At 42.2% G+C, this 18,675-nt stretch overlaps 1 protein-coding gene across 2 annotated transcripts in view; it reads left to right on the top strand.

Annotated features, from left to right (window-relative positions):
* The window catches only part of NPR3 (natriuretic peptide receptor 3), a 63,656-nt gene extending 45,583 nt beyond the window's left edge, over window positions 1–18,073 (top strand). Inside the window, exons 4-8 of one of the 2 annotated variants that reach the window (XM_028098077.2) lie at window positions 8,296–8,431; window positions 13,443–13,537; window positions 15,133–15,268; window positions 16,846–16,930; window positions 17,962–18,073. In XM_028098077.2, coding sequence (XP_027953878.1) covers window positions 8,296–8,431; window positions 13,443–13,537; window positions 15,133–15,268; window positions 16,846–16,930; window positions 17,962–18,073 — 564 coding nt within the window. Of the gene's footprint in view, window positions 1–8,295; window positions 8,432–13,442; window positions 13,538–15,132; window positions 15,269–16,842; window positions 16,931–17,961 lie in introns of both variants that reach the window. The other variant, XM_028098076.2, reaches the window with a different exon arrangement.
* The last annotated feature ends 602 nt before the right edge of the window (window positions 18,074–18,675 follow it).

Genomic DNA, 18,675 nt, shown 5'->3' with positions numbered 1-18,675 from the left:
ACAAGGGGACCCAGGTGAGTTGTCCATATATGTCAGCCTCCCAGAGCTCAGAGCTAGTTGAAGAAGGGTGGAAGTGGATCTGGAGGGGGTAACCTGAGAATATCCAGCAAAGTTGAGGAGCAGTTTGCTTTGGATGAGACAAGGCCCATGGGGAGGGAATTCCAAGCCCAGGGGCTAATGTGTAAATGTACCTCATGGCATGCTCAGAGAATCCAAGAAATTTTGTAAAGAGTAGGGCATAGAGTTCATTTGGGAGTGTGGCTAATAATGAAGAGTCAACAAGGAAGAAGTGAGAATATCTAGGAACATACAAGTCTGGTGTCAGAATTGTATAAAGAGCCCAGTGCACTTTTTAATAGCAATGAAGGCTACTGGACTGCCTATTGTCATAGCCTTACATATGGAGAATCATAATAAGTTAATATCACATGCAGCATACTTGTGCTATCAAGGCAGGAATGTATGTAGCTAATTTAGAATGTATGTGGCTTCCCCCAAGAATACTTCCATCAACGGTGTTTATATTTAAAAATTTTGATACTTAGAGAAAAAACATTTAAGAACCTGGAAACTTTGCTTATATGAAACATCTTTTTTTCTTTGATGAAGCTGGGTAGATGAAGCTTTGCTACATTTATTACTATTATTTATCAAAGTCATCATATTTCACATTGAGTGCTAGTTAGAAAAGCATTACATCAGTAGATCTTTTATTACCTGGTTTGGTTGCTGATGTGCTTGGAACAGACTGGTCTCTGAAGTAGGACCCTCATCCTTTACATCCAGCTTGTTTAGATGCTCCTTTGGCATAAAAGGTCTTTTTACTCATTGCAAGGTCAACTTTATTTGAGTCCATGACTTTTCAGAAATCCTGATCCACTTGATCTGAGTCATGTATTAACTCTGGTTTAAAGATTGAATTAAGAGATGAGGGACAATTAGCTTGTTGCCTCATGTCCCCTTTCCTCCTTTCTTCTTTCACCCTCTGCCTTACTATTCCCTCTCCAGGTGTGGAATTTGCTTCTCCATCACTGAAGAACATCGTCAGTCTTAATCTTCTCTCTATTACTCTTATTGCTCTTTCCAGTCTACATACTCAACTTGTAGAGCTACCAAGCCAATTAAAAACACAAACTAGAACACAAAGCTGTTTTCCAGTATTAGTTGGCTGAACATATGTGTCAATAGGATAAATGTCATAACTAGGCAGTCCTGGTTTGGACCCCTACTAAAAACTTGCCCATCCAACATTTTCTGGAATCTTGACCCCATCCATTGACCAAGATATCTCCATTCTGTTAGAGGGTTAGTTAGAGTTTCTCTCCGGGATAATAACAGTGCCTATCTATGAAAGTTTTGTAAAGACAATACAATAGAACTTAAGTGTTTACATAGCTCCTAGCATGTAGAAGATGTTCAGTGAAAGTTAGCTGTTATAATAATTACCTGGCCTTAAAGAGAACTGCTTGACTTTGTTCAGTCTAACATTTTGTAAACTTGTTAACCACAATACTGCTATTTCTAGAGTCATCTTTTAACATTTTAAGGAATGCTGCTGCTCTATGGAATACATCTTGGGAGACTAAATTAAGAACTGAACAAAATTAAGCTTTTGACTATTCATAGTGATTGAATAAATCAATAATACTTGAACTAGGAGTTGGAGTTCTGGATCTTAGCTCAGTCCTTACCATACCTTGAAATTGCTTAAAGAAAAAGGGAGATGTTTCATTTTAAGATACATGACAGAAATGAAAATAAGTCCACCCCTTCCCCCCAAGAAAGAAACCCCAAAGCTTGGATTTTTGCTCATCTCTTCCTTGCCATCACATCTCCGGATGACTTAGGGGAAATGGTCTGAAGTTCTCAGGCTGTTTAAAAGGATGTCATCAAGTTGGAGAACTTAGAATTTACATGTTCCTTCTTATTTTGGCCTTTCAGAAATAATGAAGCCAGAAATTGTCCTCCTGTGTTTCCCTGTCTCCATCTACCTCTAGCTTGGTCACTCCTCTTCTGTTCTTGGGTCTACATTACCACCTGACAGTGAACATTGCAGGCCATGCAGGGTCCTGCTGTCTGCCCCAGCCCTTCTCCCACTGGATTTTGGAATATGCATTTATCCACTTCAACATTGTGCCTGATAGGACCCCAGACCTCCGGGAAGAGAAGCCAACGAGTATCCAGAGCAGTCTGTGGGGGTTGGGTCATCACGCCTTCCAGAGGCACAACTCTCTGGTTGGGCACTGATGGGATATCAAGGCCAAGCACAGATACCACTCCTTGGCCATCTGAAAGCCGGGGACAGCTGTGTCATTATGCATGTGCATTTCTCAACTAAGCCTTCAAGGTAATGGGTGATGAGAAGCATCCAGATATGATGTGTGTGTGACACATTCAGAGGGCAAATATAACAGATGACTGAATTCTCTGCATGAGCAGAGGGAAAGTTTCTGAGTCATTCTCATTTGCTTGTGCTCCACAGCCACCAATTTGAAGAATCTAATTCCACAGAGTCTTCCTCTACCTTGTTGCTCCCGACCAGGTGGCCCCATGTGGCTTTCCTTGCTGAGATGCTCTCCTGTATGCCATATACCAGCCCTGTGGTCCCTGTGCTTAGCCTCCACAGCTGCTGCAATCATTAAAAGGGCAGCCAGTTGCTGTAGAATGAGAGGGATCATAACTTGACTTAATGATCTTCCTAGGACTGCTTTTGTTTAATGATCCATTCTGTTTTAGGTGATGAGAGAGAGAGAGAGAGAAAAAAAATCTGCTTCTATCTGTAGGCAGCCACACTGTAGGCTGTAAGATCTGAGTTAATCCTAGGGTAGGAATTGCTACATGGGTGGGCCTGAGCCCAGGATAGGACAGTCATTTGGGAAACCTAGGGCAAACCCCCATCCCATGTAAGTCATAAGTTCAGTAGAGGGAGGAAGAAACCTGCCAGACATGATGGCAATGCTTCGGCCAAGCACACAGCTGGGCCCTGGCTCTCTCCCTGATGTGCTGCCTAACTCCTGTTAGGAAGCCTCTTGACCTTTGCGTTTCCTCAGAGTTCAACTAGGATAAGGATTTAGATTTTCAACTTAACTTTCCTCAAGGCTAAATTAAGCAAGTGACCAAGTGTGAATTCCATGAAGGCAGGCCCAGTAGAGAAGAACAGGCACTGGAGCGTCTGCCAGTAAGAACGAGAACTCCCTCTTTTGGTGTTGAAGAAGTTGTGATGTCACTTGGTTTATGGACATTCTTGCAGGGACCTTAAATTATAGATTTTTAATTTTATGGTTCAACAGGAAGTTGAATTAAAATGAAATCTGTTTTTATTGCTTGGAGATCACTCGTAAAGTGTTCATCAAATGGATAATATTCTTTAACCTTTGGCCCATCCCTGCGGCATGCCGAGGTCATTTCTTTGCCCTGTCGGTGATCAACAGGAGCCCGGTAGGTCAGGATAAGTTTCATTTAAGGGTCTTATTATTAATCAGACAAGCTGTCATTGTTCCTGATATGATGGGGAAAGGGAATGTCCTAGACCCATCTCTTTTCTTACCTTGTCACCATCAAAATTTCCGTTTCCTGGGGCATAGGAGTAGTGCAGTCGGTTGAACTTCCAACTCTTGGTTTTGGCTCAGGTCATGACCTCAAGGTTGTGAGATCGAGCCCTTTGTCAGGCTCTGAGCTCAGTGGGGCATCTGCTTGAGTTTCTCTCTCCCTCTCCCTTTGCCCCTCTTGCTTGTGCTCTCTCTCTCTAAAATAAATAAATCTTTTTAAAAATTTCCATTTCCCTCCTCTCCCCTTCAACTGAATGAGAGGTTAAGGGTCATGTCTTTTTCAAAAGACTCTTGAAAAATGTTGCCCAACACCCTCAGCTTTCCTCATTTGCACTGGGAACCATCGGTTTGTGGTAAGGAAGATAGAAACACTGTGTGATAGGCTTGAGTTACGTGAATACCACAAGTAAAATCCCAGGACAGCCTAGCCTTGCATTTAACTTTCTCCCCATAGCCTCTGTCTGAGAGCTTTAAAGGCTTTCTCAGATATCCAGACGACCCGGGGAGCTAGATTACTCCTGTGTTATTCACTCTCACTTTACAGAACAGCTGAGGCATGCAGCATACTTTGCTTACTTGTTTGGAACTCAGGCATTGAGGAATTCATCTATGAATTTGCCCCTCCAAAGAGAAATGAGAAAGACTCCACTCACTGTCACAGATAGGAGCCATGTCATGAATGGTAATTCTTTATGATCAGTTAAAATATAACAAGATTTCTATTCAGCTTTCCCCATGATAGAGGATTAAACAAACAAAGAAACAAACCAACCAACATTCATAGACGTGGTTGACAAGAGCTCTCAGAGAGGAAGGCCAGTGGCAAAATGGCATTCTTTCATTTGGAATACCTGCTGCAGGCCAACTACAGAGGGTAAAATCAAGAGAATGGCGATGAAATGATGGGAGTGTTAGTGCCAGCATGCTACCTTGTTCTCGTGAACTTCCCAGAATGAGTGGAAGATGATGAGTGACTTCCATTTTGTTTAAATGATAGATGCTTTATTTGATACACAGCACAAGTAATTATTACCCTGAAACTTGCCCCTCATCATGGTCTACTTCATAACTTTCTTGTGTAGAGTCCATCTGTGTGTTTTTGTGTTGCTGTGGTCCTATTTGGTTGAGATTGTAAACTCTCAGGGCTCATGAACGATATTGCTCAGAATCTAGCAGGGGAATGGTTGTGTTTAGGAATTTAATTAAGACTTACGGGGTGCCTGGTGGCTCGGTTGGTTAAGTGTTTGCCTTCGGCTCAGGTCATGATCCCAGGGTCCTAGCATCAAATCCTGTGTTGGGCTCCCTGCTCAGCAGGGAGCCTACTTCTCTCTCTGCCCCTCCCTCCCTCCCTCCTCCTCTGCTCTCCCTTGCTATCTCTCTCTCTCAAATAAATAAATAGAAATCTTAAAAAAAAAAGACTTATGCCTAATGACGGTAAGGAAGAGCTTTTGGTTAGAAATGATGCTAAATACTGGAATACTCAGGTGAGGGAATCGTATTTTCTTTGATTAGTAACAATAGCATGATCTGTCAGTCAGGACTTTGTGGTTCAAATTTTGTTATGACCAGAGGCAGGGGGACATACCAGATGACTTTGTTCCTTTTAGCCTGGAGGTTGAGTGAAAAATGTTTCAAAGGCAACTTAGTACTTTGGATCTTTTTCTCCCTCCTTAAAAAAATTTTTTTTGCACTTGCAATTTTCAGTGTCTATAATGTGCTAATGGGCTTTCCGCCCATTTAAAAAACACGTGTGGATGTGAGAATGTTCTCCCCGAGAAAAGATGGTCTGTAGGGTTTTGTTTCTGGCTTGAGGTTCTGTGAGGTAGGTGTTATGAAACCTCCCCCACAGCAGGCTGGGGTGCCAGTGAACCTCGGTGGGGGTCAGCAGCTCTCCTGCTAATTTGGGCAGGAGAGGGAAACACTCAGCCACTTTGAGAGGAAAGAAGGTAAATTTTGCAATCCATTTGCAAATCAAGGTAGAATGAGTTTTCAGACCTGGACACGTGTTCAGAACCTATCTGTTCTCTTCTACCATCAAACCTGGTAGGAAGAGAGTAATCCAAGCTCATGTTTGTCAGCTGGATAATTTGGGAGTGTAAAGGGGGCAATCGAAAGAGCATATCAAGGAGGAAGGAAGAGGAGGGGCCAGAAGGGGGTTGGGGCTGTCCTGTGCTTTGGATCACTGATGACAGCATGGTGGCCCTACGTTAGGATTTTGAGAAGGAATCAGGAAGAAGAGAGAGAGAAGTGGACATCTGATACCCAGTAGCTGGTCCTTTACAGTTTAAGCAGGAAGCATACTAGGCTCTCCAGGAACAATGAGTAGAGAGGGAACAACCCTCCATTAGAGAGTGCAGGAAGACTGAATGGGAGTGATGCTCTTTTGGTTCTAAAAGTAAGGAGAGGATTAGACCAGGGCTTTTCTAAGGCATCTTACATCTCCCATATCCCAAGCTTCCATGATTTCCTTTTGTAGCAGGCTGAGTTTTATATAATTATCAAAGGGAAGATAGAGCTATCTTTTGAAAAAAATTTTTATCGTGGCCTGAGATATTACATAGCTTAAGTTCACTTATTAAAACTCATTAACTCATCAGCATGCACACTTTCTCAAGCCATGATGACTTCATGGCTTAAGTGAAAATTTCATACTCTTTTGGAAAATTGAATTAGCACAGCCAAATCAGCAGAAAAGTTATCATTGACCAGTAGATGTTATTTCTGTATCATTCTTCTTTGCCTAAGAAAATAATGACTCTGAGACTTAAGCTTGACGACTAAGAGTAAAAGCCAACGTCTACCATTTGTTCTCGTGGTCCCAGAAACTGTTTCAAGATGTTTTATATGCACTAATTCATTTAATCCCCAGAAGAGCTCTGTGGGATCAGTAGGTACTAAACCCCCATTTAGCCAATGAGGAAATTGAAGAGTAGAGAGATTAAGTAATGTGTCAGGGCTAGGATTAGACTTTGGGTCCAGCAGCTAACTCTGAGATTTCTGTGAACCAACATGCTTCCCATCCTCCTCCTTTTCTAGATGGTCCGTGGAATTGACCAGCGTGGGCTGCGTGCTTCACGCTTGGGAGGAATTAAGGGTATGATACTCTGGAAGTAAGAGAACTGCTTGGTATGTTAAAGCATGAACAAGGAGCCTTAGTTTCCATTAAGTGTAAAATGGGTCCCTAAGATATGTTATACCATAAGTAGATCACTTATCTTCTGAATACTGCTATTAGGAATTAAAGGCTAAGCAAGATCCCTTGGTTTATAATTCTCTATATGTAGACAATAACAACACCAAAACCTAACAGCGAGTACTGACTCTGTCAGGCGCTGTTGGAAGTCTTTCACATCTACTAATTCATTTAAACCTAAGAGCAACCCCATTGGTACTAATATTTTCCAGAGAGGGAAAACTGAGGCTCCGAGTTGTGGAGAAACACATCTAGGAAGTGGCAGAGCTATGTAGTGAGCCCAGGCTCTAGCCGTTATTCTAAACTGCCTCCAGCACTGGGCTTTGGCAAATCCAAAATATTTGCTTCTGTGATGAGAACAGGACTCACCGTGCTTAGGGATGGGATGAGGCCAACTAGTACTGGACACTGGGCTGTGTCTTCTGTGAATGCTTGTGTATTTGAACCAGGTGATGCTGGTCAGTTGTGTCTCTCTTCCTGTGGGATCTTTTTCTAGGGATGAGGCATAGAATGCCTCCTCACAAAGACTCCCAGTGGCTGAATTCATTCTGCTCCATGGCATTCCATTCTTGACACTTTCTCCTGAAATAAGAAAACTTGTTTTGATTTTTGTTTTTGTTTTTTGTACTTTTATGCAGAATTTGGAAGCTACTCAATTTCAAGATTGTATTTGCTTATATCATGTTCAATGAATGTTCAATGGGTTTAAATATGGTATCAGAACTTTCCAGTGGTGCTTATGGAATGAAACAAGGCTGAAAGAAATTAAGAGGCTTCCCCAAATTCACATGAAGCTTAAGTTTCTTGAGGACAAGGACTATCTTATTTGATCCAGGACTCAGCAGTGATAAACCAGTGGTCCTATTTCCATTCCTGTTTGTGAGAGCTTGGGAGGGGGGTGGTCCAGAGGTTGAGTAGGGAGTGGTCAGATGAACAGGAACCACTACAAACATAAACTGGAAAGAGAAACTGAGATGCCATTGCCAATGGAAGAGAGGACACAGATGCCAGGCAGGTAGAAATGGCAGTGCCCTGCTCCTCTTTGAATCCTTAACACCAGTGCTAGAGTAGGCTTTCAATAGTATCTGAAAATGAATGAATGGATCTGTACAGTTCTTTGAGTCGGTGTCACATTCAGAGCATGGAAATATCATGGGGACCGTTAAAGATGGTGAAGACCTCACGGGGGAGGTTGGACTTAGGTTGGCTTGAGGTAGAGAGTAGACGTGAAGAAGGAGGAGGGCTCCTATGTAGAAGGAACTTTGGACAAAGGCAGATGCACCTGGAATACTTAGCCTCATCAACTGCTGCAATTTCCTTGACTTCTGTAATATCTTGTCTGCCCTCCAAATTCCTGAACTGAGGGAGGGTTTTCCTCACTAAGCCAGTGCCAGGAAAACCAAGGCATGATTCTTGTTAGCTACCCTTCTGCCCATCTCTGCCACTGTTTGTGGACCTTGAGTCTAACTGGTTAACTGCTTTGATTTGCTTACATTATTCATGAATGTTGAGACATTGGTGTTTGGGCTCACCCAACTGGAGTTTCCTTTCCAGGTTAACATGTTTGTTGAAGGATTCCACGATGCCATCCTCCTCTATGTTCTGGCTTTACATGAAGTACTCAGAGCTGGTTACAGCAAGAAGGATGGAGGGAAAATTATCCAGCAGACTTGGAACAGGACATTTGAAGGTGAGGATTCGGTCTGTAAGGCGACAACACTCTGTAGGTGATCAAGCTGCTTCTTCCCTGGTTCTGCTTTTCTCTCTTACACCTGTGGGACATTGTCAGTTTCTTGTTTTTCTCAGCTGTAAGTGAGGATAGTAGGTCAAGATCAACCCACCTCACAGGCTTGTTGTGAAAATTAAATGAGATAAAGCTTGTGAAAGTGCTTTGATAGAGTCCCACTGATGCAGGAAGTGCCTCATCTCCGTCTGATTGTTAGATAACAACTCTATGCTTCTTCAAATTAAATTTATCACAAACCTCATTCACAACAAATAATCAGTTTGTGAAGAGTTCTGTGATCAGTTTTAAAAGAAATAGTACTAGATATATACATTCATCTGTTCAATCCTGGATGGTTTGGGATGATAAGCAAGTCCAAACAAGCCCTGTGCTTTTATTTTATTTTTAAGATGGTGACTATCAGCTGTGGCCTTCTTAAGAACAGAGAAGTATAAGAACCATGGCAAAAAATGGCCCATAATCTCATTACTCAAGCAACCTCTGTTGACACTGAAAAATTGTCCAAGAATGAGACTACTCTTGGCTGGAAAATTTAAACAGTACAAAAATGTACAAAATGAAAAGTGAAAGTTTTCCCTCCCACCCTAGTCCCCTCTCCCTAATGTAAGCACTATTAATTTCCTATGAGTCGGTCTAAAAAGATTTTGTGCCTTCTGCCACCCCTTATGCTTTTGTATATCTTATCAAAAAACATACACAAAAGGAATCATATGATGAACGCCACTCTTCATCTCAGCTTTTTAAACTTCTATGTCAAGTAAAAAAAATTTGCCATATGAGCACTCATAGATTCAGCACATTTTTAAATGGTAGTTCCATACTTTTTGACCATATGGCTGCATAAAGATTCCTTTAGTCTGTCTCCTACTGATGGATACTGCAGTTGTTTACAGTTTTTGCTGTCATGCAAAATGCCATCACAGGCATCTTACACATCTTGATGAATATTTGTGAGTACATCCAACAGGGAACATTTCTAGTCATGGGATATCTGGGTCGAAATGTATGTTAGTGCTTTTTTTTTTAGATTTATTTATTTATTTGAGAAAGAGAGAATGAGAGACAGAGAGCACAAGAGGAAAGAGGGTCAGAGAGAGAAGCAGACTCCCCGCTGAGCAGGGAGCCCGATGTGGGACTCGATCCCGGGACTCCAGGATCATGACCTGAGCCGAAGGCAGTCGCTTAACCAACTGAGCCACCCAGGCACCCTATGTTAGTGCTTTGTAAAGTTAATTAAGTATTGCCAAATATCTTCCATAAAGGTCTACTAGTCTAAATTCTTGCTAACAGCATATAGAGTGCTGGTTTCCTCTCAATTCACTGACACACTCAAAGAAAATGAACCTGAGAATGAACCAGTTGCGAGAGACTTGCAGCTATCAATTTCATATTCATTCAGTCGTTCATTCATCAAATAGTCTTGAGCACCTTCTATGTGCCAGGCATGGTTCAAAGTGATGAGGATTCAGCAGTGAACTAAAGATTCTCCCTGCAATCAACTGAGCTTTCAGGGTTGTGGGGGGCACTGGTGATAAACAAATAAGTACACCATTTCAGGCGCTATAAAATGAAGCAGGGTAGGGAGACAGAAAGTGGCAGGAGGGGGTGGTAGGAGATGGCTAATTTAAAGGAAGTGACCAGGGAAGGTCTCTGATAAAGTTCAGTCCTGCATCCTGCCAACTCTTCCCTTGAGCCCTTTCTACATTTATTTGTAATTCAATGAATGAGATTTTTCAGTGATGGGAAACAAGTACTTCCAAGTCTGGATTTGGGGCCCATATATATGGGTTTTCCTTTGGGACCTCAATGCACTCCCCGGCCTCACGCTGCCCTTGCTTATTAGAGGGGTCAGGTTCCAGCTGTCTGGGCAGCGGCTATGGTGACAATGGATTTAATTTCTCCTTGGTGACTTTATTGAATGTTGCATCTTACTCAAAACTAGAGTGACATCTACTTTAACATTAGACAGATTGGAGGACATGAATCAATAAGCCTCTCAGATTGTCTTGCTCAACTTCGGACTGCTTTAGTTGAGCTGGAATCAAATAGGATAATTCAGGGGGCATGTTAGGACACAGTCAGATTTCCCAGAAGTTGTGCCCAATACACTGAGAAACCGGCATGTGTGGACACAAGCTCAGCTTCCTCACTGGACATTTGTTCCTGGTCTTCCGAAGGAGGTTGTGAAGGGAAGGGCAGATGCCCACAAGGGCTGGAATTCAGTTTTGTATAGAGGGCATGGACTAAATTTTCCTGTAGCCTGTCTTGATACTTCCATTTCAGGGCTAGGTCTATACTGGCAATATGGAATAAGTCCTAGAACGATCGACTATACAGTTCAGGCTAAACTTAGAATCTTATGTGTCTGAATGTAAAGATAATTGAAGCCAATTGGGCTTGAATTGTTTGGAAAGCTCATTTTATTTGCTAAATAGTGATCAATCTGAGGGTAGCCCCCCAAAGAACTCTGAGAAATGGTCACTCTGTAAGTGACCATTAAATTGTCAAGGGAAAAATACTCTGGATGTTATTTGACAAATTTGGATTTTATTACCTTGAAACCTATGACCATCTCTCAAGGCTCTCAATAAACGGCCTGGGAAGAAGCTGAATTTCCTCTCTGTGAGAGGTCAGAGTAACAAGGTAAATAAGACTGTGGTTCAAACCTAAGGTCCACTACAGGCCAATAGAAATGGGGGTAGAATCTCATTACTTATGTACAGGAAAATTCTGCTGTCAGCCCTACAATCTCACCTTAACACAATACTCTCAGGTGAACTCTCACTTGCTAATCAGCCACCCGGAGGGTTCTCACTCCATTTCTTGGCAGAATTGTAATAACCTAAAGTGTAATGAGGTCTTGGATTACTAGGGCCACCTTGTTTTATAAAATACTCTGCAAAAGCCTTAGCAGAACACACCTTTATAAACACCTCTGAACAGAATGACAAATGGTTTTGGATAAGCAATATGTTTGGAGATAAATATGATTTTTAAAAATGACATTTCTTACTTAAATGTTGTATAGGCTGTCAAGGATAAACAAGTTTGAGATAGGTGTATACTTTGTAACCAGTCTGTATTAAAAAGACAAAAAAAAAAAAAATCAAGATGAATGGTAGCTCCATTCTGTTTGTGGCAAAGTAGACCAAAGTCTGGAAAAATCAGTGGGCCTTCAAACCACAACCCAAAGGACAGTAAACCCAAATACTTGCCCTCTCCAAACCACACCAGAGGATGGAACTTTCCCTTGGGATTGCTTTTCCCAGACATTCATTTTACTTCCGGAGAGAATCAAATCAATAGAAACACTAAGAATTACACTGAACTCTATTAGGGTCTAAACTGAAAGAAAACAAATAGTCTTAGTTAATTAGGAAGTGGCTGACATATGCATTCTCTTACTTAGTTAATGAAAATTACAATGCAGACGTATTTAATAGCAACTAATGATACATATTTGCTTTTACTGATTAGCTGTCTAAACCACTGTTGCTAGCCAGGCAAATTCAAATCCTTCATGCGGGCGCTTAGGGCCACCCGATTCCAGTCTGACATCTCACTGCTTCCTTCCACACACAGGGGCTACCTCCCCCAGAACCTCCTGGTCCTTCTGCTTCCTTTCAGCTTCCATGCCTTTAAATACTAACAAGGCTGGCCTTTCTGCTGAGAATAGTGCTACTCCCTCATGGCTACTTGTCTAGGTTATGGACTTCACTAACATTCCTATAAAAGACCTCCTCTTCTACTGAGTCTGCTTGAGTCTCCAACTAGACGCCAACTCCTTCTCTGAGTGGCATGGGCACGGTCGGAGGTCCACTCCCAGATTCCAGGCCCAGTGGCGGTAGCAACAGCAGAAGAAAGCGGCTAACATCTTTTACACCTGCGGCGCAAGTGCTCGACCTCTCGTGGCTCAGTTAATCGTCTCAACAGCCTCTTGGCTGGGAGGTGCTGGTGTCCCTCTTTTACGGTCCTAAAGACCAAGGCCCAGAGGGCTAAGTCCTTGCCCATGGACATGGAGCTCATAAATGTGAAAGCTAGGATTCAAATACATGTAGTCAGAAATCCTTAGTCCGGGCTGCCCCTGTCTTGAGGGGGAGAATGTGTCCAGTTCATCTTTGCCTGGGCAGTGGCATTAAACTCAGCACCTAGTGCTGGCCCAGAACTCATCTGGATAAACAATGACTGATTTAGTGTGTCTCTGTGAGATGGTGGATGTCAACTACGCTTGACGTGGTCACTGTTTCACAGTATATATAAGTCAGTCTTTTGTGCCGTACACTTGAAACTCATACAGTGATGTGTGTCAATTATAGCTCAGTAAAGCTGTGGAAAAAACCCCAAAACAAAACAAACAGGAATGGACACAGTGGGGTAAAGACTAGCTCCTCTTTAGCTCTTGGCCCCCGTGACCATGAAGCAGGCCCTCAGCTTTCCTGGGCATCACGGGAGCCCATAATGAAGCAATTTGCTGAGTCCTGGGCCTAGAACGAGTTTTCTTTTCTTTTCTTTTTTAAATTTTATGTTATTTTAGAACGAGTTTTCTTTTCTAATGTTTGGTCAGTGATAACACATACTCATGACAAGTCTAGGAGCACACTGCACTTCCAACCTCTCTCTCCTTGCAGATTTTTTTTTTTTTTTAATTAATACAAAACTCTGGGATAAGCATGCTGCTTTCAGGATTAGCTTTAATTTTTTTTTAACATATTCCCCGAAGAAGGTCATTTATTTCTTTTTCTTTTCATTTTTAAATGAAGAAATGTTAAGAATTTAGGAATGCAGACACAGTACAATGTCTTTCCAAATGCCAACAAAAATGCTCAGAGTCTGATGAGATTCCCTGTGGCATGAGTTTGTTTAAAGAATCCTGTCAATTCACTTTCTTGTTTTTGTTGGCGGATGGAGGTCTTGTAAGTCACTAACTTGGAGTTCTTCACATCTCATCCTCTAGGTATTGCTGGGCAGGTGTCCATAGATGCCAACGGAGACCGGTATGGGGATTTCTCCGTGATCGCTATGACAGACCCCGAGGCGGGCACCCAGGAGGTGAGCAAATGACACCCCGCCTCGGCTGCTCCTTCTGCTTGTTGAGATTCCAAGGAATGCATTCGTCCCCGTGTCCACATAGCTGTCCCCAACGCAGTCTCCACATAAAAATGAGCTGAAAGTCTTGGTGTTTCCGAGTAGGGAGGGCTTACTTCTGGTTGAGGATATCCTGGATGATTTCAAGAAAGGGTTCCATGTTTACCCTAAGTGGGCAAATGCTATGTTTCCAGTGGCCAAGTGTGTTTCTTTGATGGTTGTCGCCCAGAGTTGATGTTCCCATGGCACTTGATGGGACCTGGCATAAGGGACTTGCTGCTTTTCTCCTAGTGCACATGTATCGGGCCTTTGTGGGAAGAGCAGAGCCAGCAGAACCTGGCACTTGCTACATTTACTGAATGCTTCTTTAACCCTTGGAGTGGTCTGGGTCTTGTGGACATTCTGGTCTCTCCCTCTGTGAAAGGTGGATAGTAATCGTCCATTGTAGGGTGGCTGTGAACATTCAGGAGTGGATGTGTGTAAAGTACTTGGTAAGTGCTCAGCACATGCCAGTGATCGTTAGATTTTGGTGATTATCTAGAATTCTTTTTACTACGACATGAACTAGCCTGTGGAAGCTTGCTGGGCCTCTGTCAGAAGAGAGAGGGGTGACGTCACAGGCCACTCAGGGAGCAATGTGCGGGTGCCCAGCAGAAAGAGAAACAGATCCCGAGAACCTGGGTGGGAAGGTACTTCCAGATCAGGGCTCAGGTAGCTGGTGAAACATCGGTTTGAAACAGAAACTGGACAAACCTTGAATTGAGTCAGCAAGGAAGACTGTGCCCGTTGAAAAAGAGAGTTCAGTCTGGAAATGGGGGCACAAATAGGTAAATTCATCAGAGAGGAGAATGTAACTCCTGAAGTCACTGACTAATCTTCCAGCCAGAGAAGGGTGAAAGAGGATGTTCCTAAAAGACACTTTTTATTTCTTAGATTTTTATTTATTTATTTGACAGAGAGAGACACAGCGAGAGAGGGAACACAAGCAGGGGAAGTGGGAGAGGGAGAAGCAGACTCCCCGCTGAGAAGGGAGCCTGATGCGGGGCTCGATCCCACGACCCTGGGACTGTGACCTGAACCGAAGGCAGACGCTTAACAGACTGAGCCACCCAGTGCCCCCTTTTTGACTCTTTATATGCCCAGCTGATTGAGTGGTATGAGGCTGTGTACCTGTAATGGTTTAATCTGGCTATGAGGTGGGCCCCGACTCTCTCCCACATCCCTGAAAGCAATCTGGGCTGGACTGGGCTGACTGTGTGGGCTGCTCGATGGCGGATGGCAGATGCGTGGAGCGGCACCTCCTCTGATGAGCAAGGGAAAAGCCATAACTTCTGAGATTGTTGTTTTCTGTATAACCACTTTCCTGCTATAGGGAGTCACAGTTCTCCCTAAATTATGCTTACCTTAAAAGCACCATTAGTGACTGCAAATCTTGATTTACAAAGTCCTCAAAAAGACATCATTATAGTCAGAGTGACGGGGCGCCCACCCTACGCCTCCTTTGGAAACAGAGAACTTTGAGCTTTCAGTTTGCACATTTGTTTTTTGCTTTTACATAGGTCATTGGTGATTACTTTGGAAAAGAAGGTCGTTTTGAAATGCGGCCAAATGTCAAATATCCTTGGGGACCTTTAAAACTGAGAATAGATGAGACCAGAATTGTGGAGCATGCAAACAGCTCTCCTTGCAAATCATGTAAGTTTAGAGACTTAATTTGCTCTGCTTTTCACAGTCTGCACTATCACCACAATGCAAGTTTAAAAGACAGATTCTATCCAGGAACTCATGTTCTGAAAGTCCACCTTGCTTTTTCTGATGTGGTAAAACCCATGGGAACAGTACACAAACTGGCATCCCACTTTCATCAGATGTTTCTGGGTCTTTCTTCTTTTTTTCAAAATGGTAGAAGGCCTCTCCCTATTATTACCCCTCTTACCATAATACAATCTCTTCACGTTTGAGATGTCCACTTAGGGAAAAGAAAAAGAGCCCATATTAAATGTGTAGCAAGTCTCATTCTGATTTTCAGAGTTTGTAGGTGTCCTCCTATCCCTCAGAACCAAACAGATAATGTCCCTTAAACACCCTCAGATTTACAAATTGGCAAATCAGTGTAAAATATGCCTTTGATGAGTGTTTTGTTTGGATATCAAACAAACATAAACATAGAAGCAAGTGGACATTCTTACAAGGAGCCTACAAATAGGAAATTGCTGGAAATCCTTGCTTTAGAGATAAGCTAGTGAGGGAGAACCAAGTGAATATCGATCTTTCGGGCCAGTTAGTCACTTTAGGCTAATATATGTATGCTCCTTACTTTGGGACCAGCCTTCAAACGGTGTTATTTGTGTATATGCGATAATTATGGGAGGGAGTAAAGCAGACATATGTTAAAAAAAGTCTCTGGAGTTCCGGGCGTGGATTTGAAATCCCACCCTTGTCACTTAGTGGTTTTGTGATCCTAGGAATGTTCCTTTACCTCTTTAAACCTCAGTTTCCCCATATGTAAAATGAAAAATGTGTACCCAATCGGGCTGAGGATTAAATGGGCTGAGGATTAAATGGGATAATGCATTAAAGACTGTTTAATATATACTGTTTATATAAAGGCTATTTATCATATTTATATAATAAATATATATTTATTCGGGCTGAGGATTAAATGGGATAATGCATTAAAGACTGTTTAATATATACTGTTTATATAAAGGCTATTTATCATATTTATATAATAACTGGGACGCTACTGAACTCGATTGTTTCAAATTGATATTCACATTTTCACAAAGCTATATAGGACATTTTGACATGAAACTCCAGCTTTGGTGAGAGAACATCTAAAAACAGAACATTAGCCCAAATCATTTTTCACCAAATCTTGTAGCACTTTGAAGTGTCATCATCTGTCTGTGAAAATAAGATGTACTGGGTCAGTCCCACGGCCCGTCCAGTTGTCTTCTCTGACTAGGAGCTCAAGAGAGAATGGATGTACCTGAAAACCTCCGTTTCCAGCATTCCTCAGATCTTTCTTGAACCTGCTTTATTCCCATTGTTTTCCTATGGTCCTTTCTTAAATGCTTCTTAAGCTTTGTACTTGGCAAAAAAAAAAAAAAAAAGGAAACTGCAGGATCCCCTAGAAAAACTTTCTTAAAAAAAAAAAAAGAAAATTTGCCACAAGTGGGAAATTGAGATATACCTTCCAGTGACTAAAACTTGAGACATTTCTGTTTCTCCAAATGAACTCTGATGATCTATGTTTCTTTTTTAAGCAGGTGGTCTAGAAGAGTCAGCAGTGACAGGAATTGTTGTGGGAGCCTTACTAGGAGCTGGCTTGTTAATGGCCTTCTACTTTTTCAGGTTAGGATGCTTTATCAAGTTTTAGAACTCACTGTCCTCTATTGCCTTGGTCACTCACGTTTGCATAGTCCTCCTTGTGACTTGTCCATATCTTGCTCTTACCCTGAAAACATGGCGGTTAAAAGAACGAAGCCGTTCTTTTTGATGGTCTTCATGACCCTGCTGGTTTGGTGGTCAGTGGGTTAGCACACTGGGCAGTGGGCCAGGGCTTTCTACTGCATCCCCCTGTGGGCCACAGAGCCCTGCCCTCCTTTGATCACAAATATTCTGATGTAAATTCCTACCAAATGTGTAAGTGGAGAGGGAATCTGGACAAAGGAGAAACAACTTACCTATTCTTATGCTGCCTCTGATCCAGAAATAAGTGTCTGGGTTCATCTTCTGAAGAGGGGGAGGTGGTTCTGAGCAGGCCACACTCTCAGGCTGGTCTGTGCTCAGTACTTGGAGAATCCACACATTTAATTGCCACTGTGGTTAAGCCCCCAAACTTGTAAAATTGTAATATTTACGTGTGTTCAAGGTATTGATAGTCGTAAATCATGAGGGCGGTCCATTCCTCTGTAATCTTTGGTGACTGAGTTTGTGGCTTAGTCTCAAGTCATTAGACCAAGATTTCTTCATTTCTGTATGGAAATGTAACCCCGGGTGTATGTGAGTCTTTGTGGGAACAATTGTATTCCTGTTCCTTTGGTCACAGTACACTTAATCTGATCTTTATCTAGGGCATATCCTGGGAGTTAGGGAGAGCTTCTGTGGCAGAATAGACAAGACTTAACCCACAAGGCACCCAGGGAAAAAGGGGAGGGCTTGTTCTATGGCATTTCAGAAAGCATGCCAATTTTCCTCCTTGAATAAGGGCATAACGCCTTGGGGCACACTGCTTTAATCTCTGACCAGGGTTTCGTATTCTGTCACTTCTCATTTATCAACCCAAACCCAGATGTCCCTTGAGGGCATTCTTTGTAAGAGAAACCATAGTATTTTGTAGCCAAGTGAGATTTTATTACTACATTCACTTTCCCTTTACCCAGGAAGAAATACAGAATAACCATTGAAAGGCGAAGCCAGCAAGAAGAAAGTAACGTTGGAAAACATCGAGAGTTACGGGAAGATTCCATCAGATCCCATTTTTCAGTGGCTTAAAAGAAAGCCTTTTCTTTTGGCCTGAGATTCTTTAAGGAGATAGATGGGATGAAAGACATCAATGGAACAGAAGGGGCGCTCTTGAAGAACTCATTCTTTTAAGCAGTTAATCATTTCATTGTAAAATTTCTTTAGAAGCTCAGGAACTATAATTAATCACCATATGCCTCCTGGCCTTTCACCCGATTACAAACAAATATGAGAATACAACATCACTCTGTTAAATGTTCATACTGTTGCAAGGGCATATGATTAGATTTATGTTTGAAAATCTGATGTCTCCATATCTTGATGGTTTTTGGGGGCATTTCATATAAGGCTACAAAAATGTGGTTTTCTTAAATGAAATGTTTTATAGCTAGAATAAGATCATGTTTACGAGTAGAATATTCTTGGAAAGAATTTAACATCCAAAAAGAGGAAAATGTAATGAAAAATCCCAAGGTTGGAAATACAGTGTTCCTTTTTCTAGTGCTGGTGGACAGATTAGAAGTTGAGGACTGCTCTGTCCAATGTATGTATATTCAGGACCTGACTTCATATCTCGAAAAAGGATTTCCTGCTTATCTCCTTCAGTGTCTCATAAAAGCTATTCTGGAAAG

Source organism: Eumetopias jubatus, unplaced genomic scaffold (genome assembly GCF_037043125.1).
Source record: "Eumetopias jubatus isolate StellerSeaLion01/CBP00866 unplaced genomic scaffold, mEumJub1_p1.0 scaffold_5, whole genome shotgun sequence".
Classification (NCBI taxonomy): domain Eukaryota; kingdom Metazoa; phylum Chordata; class Mammalia; order Carnivora; family Otariidae; genus Eumetopias; species Eumetopias jubatus.
Note: the sequence above shows the minus strand (reverse complement) of the source record. Positions and strands in the feature narration are given on the sequence as shown.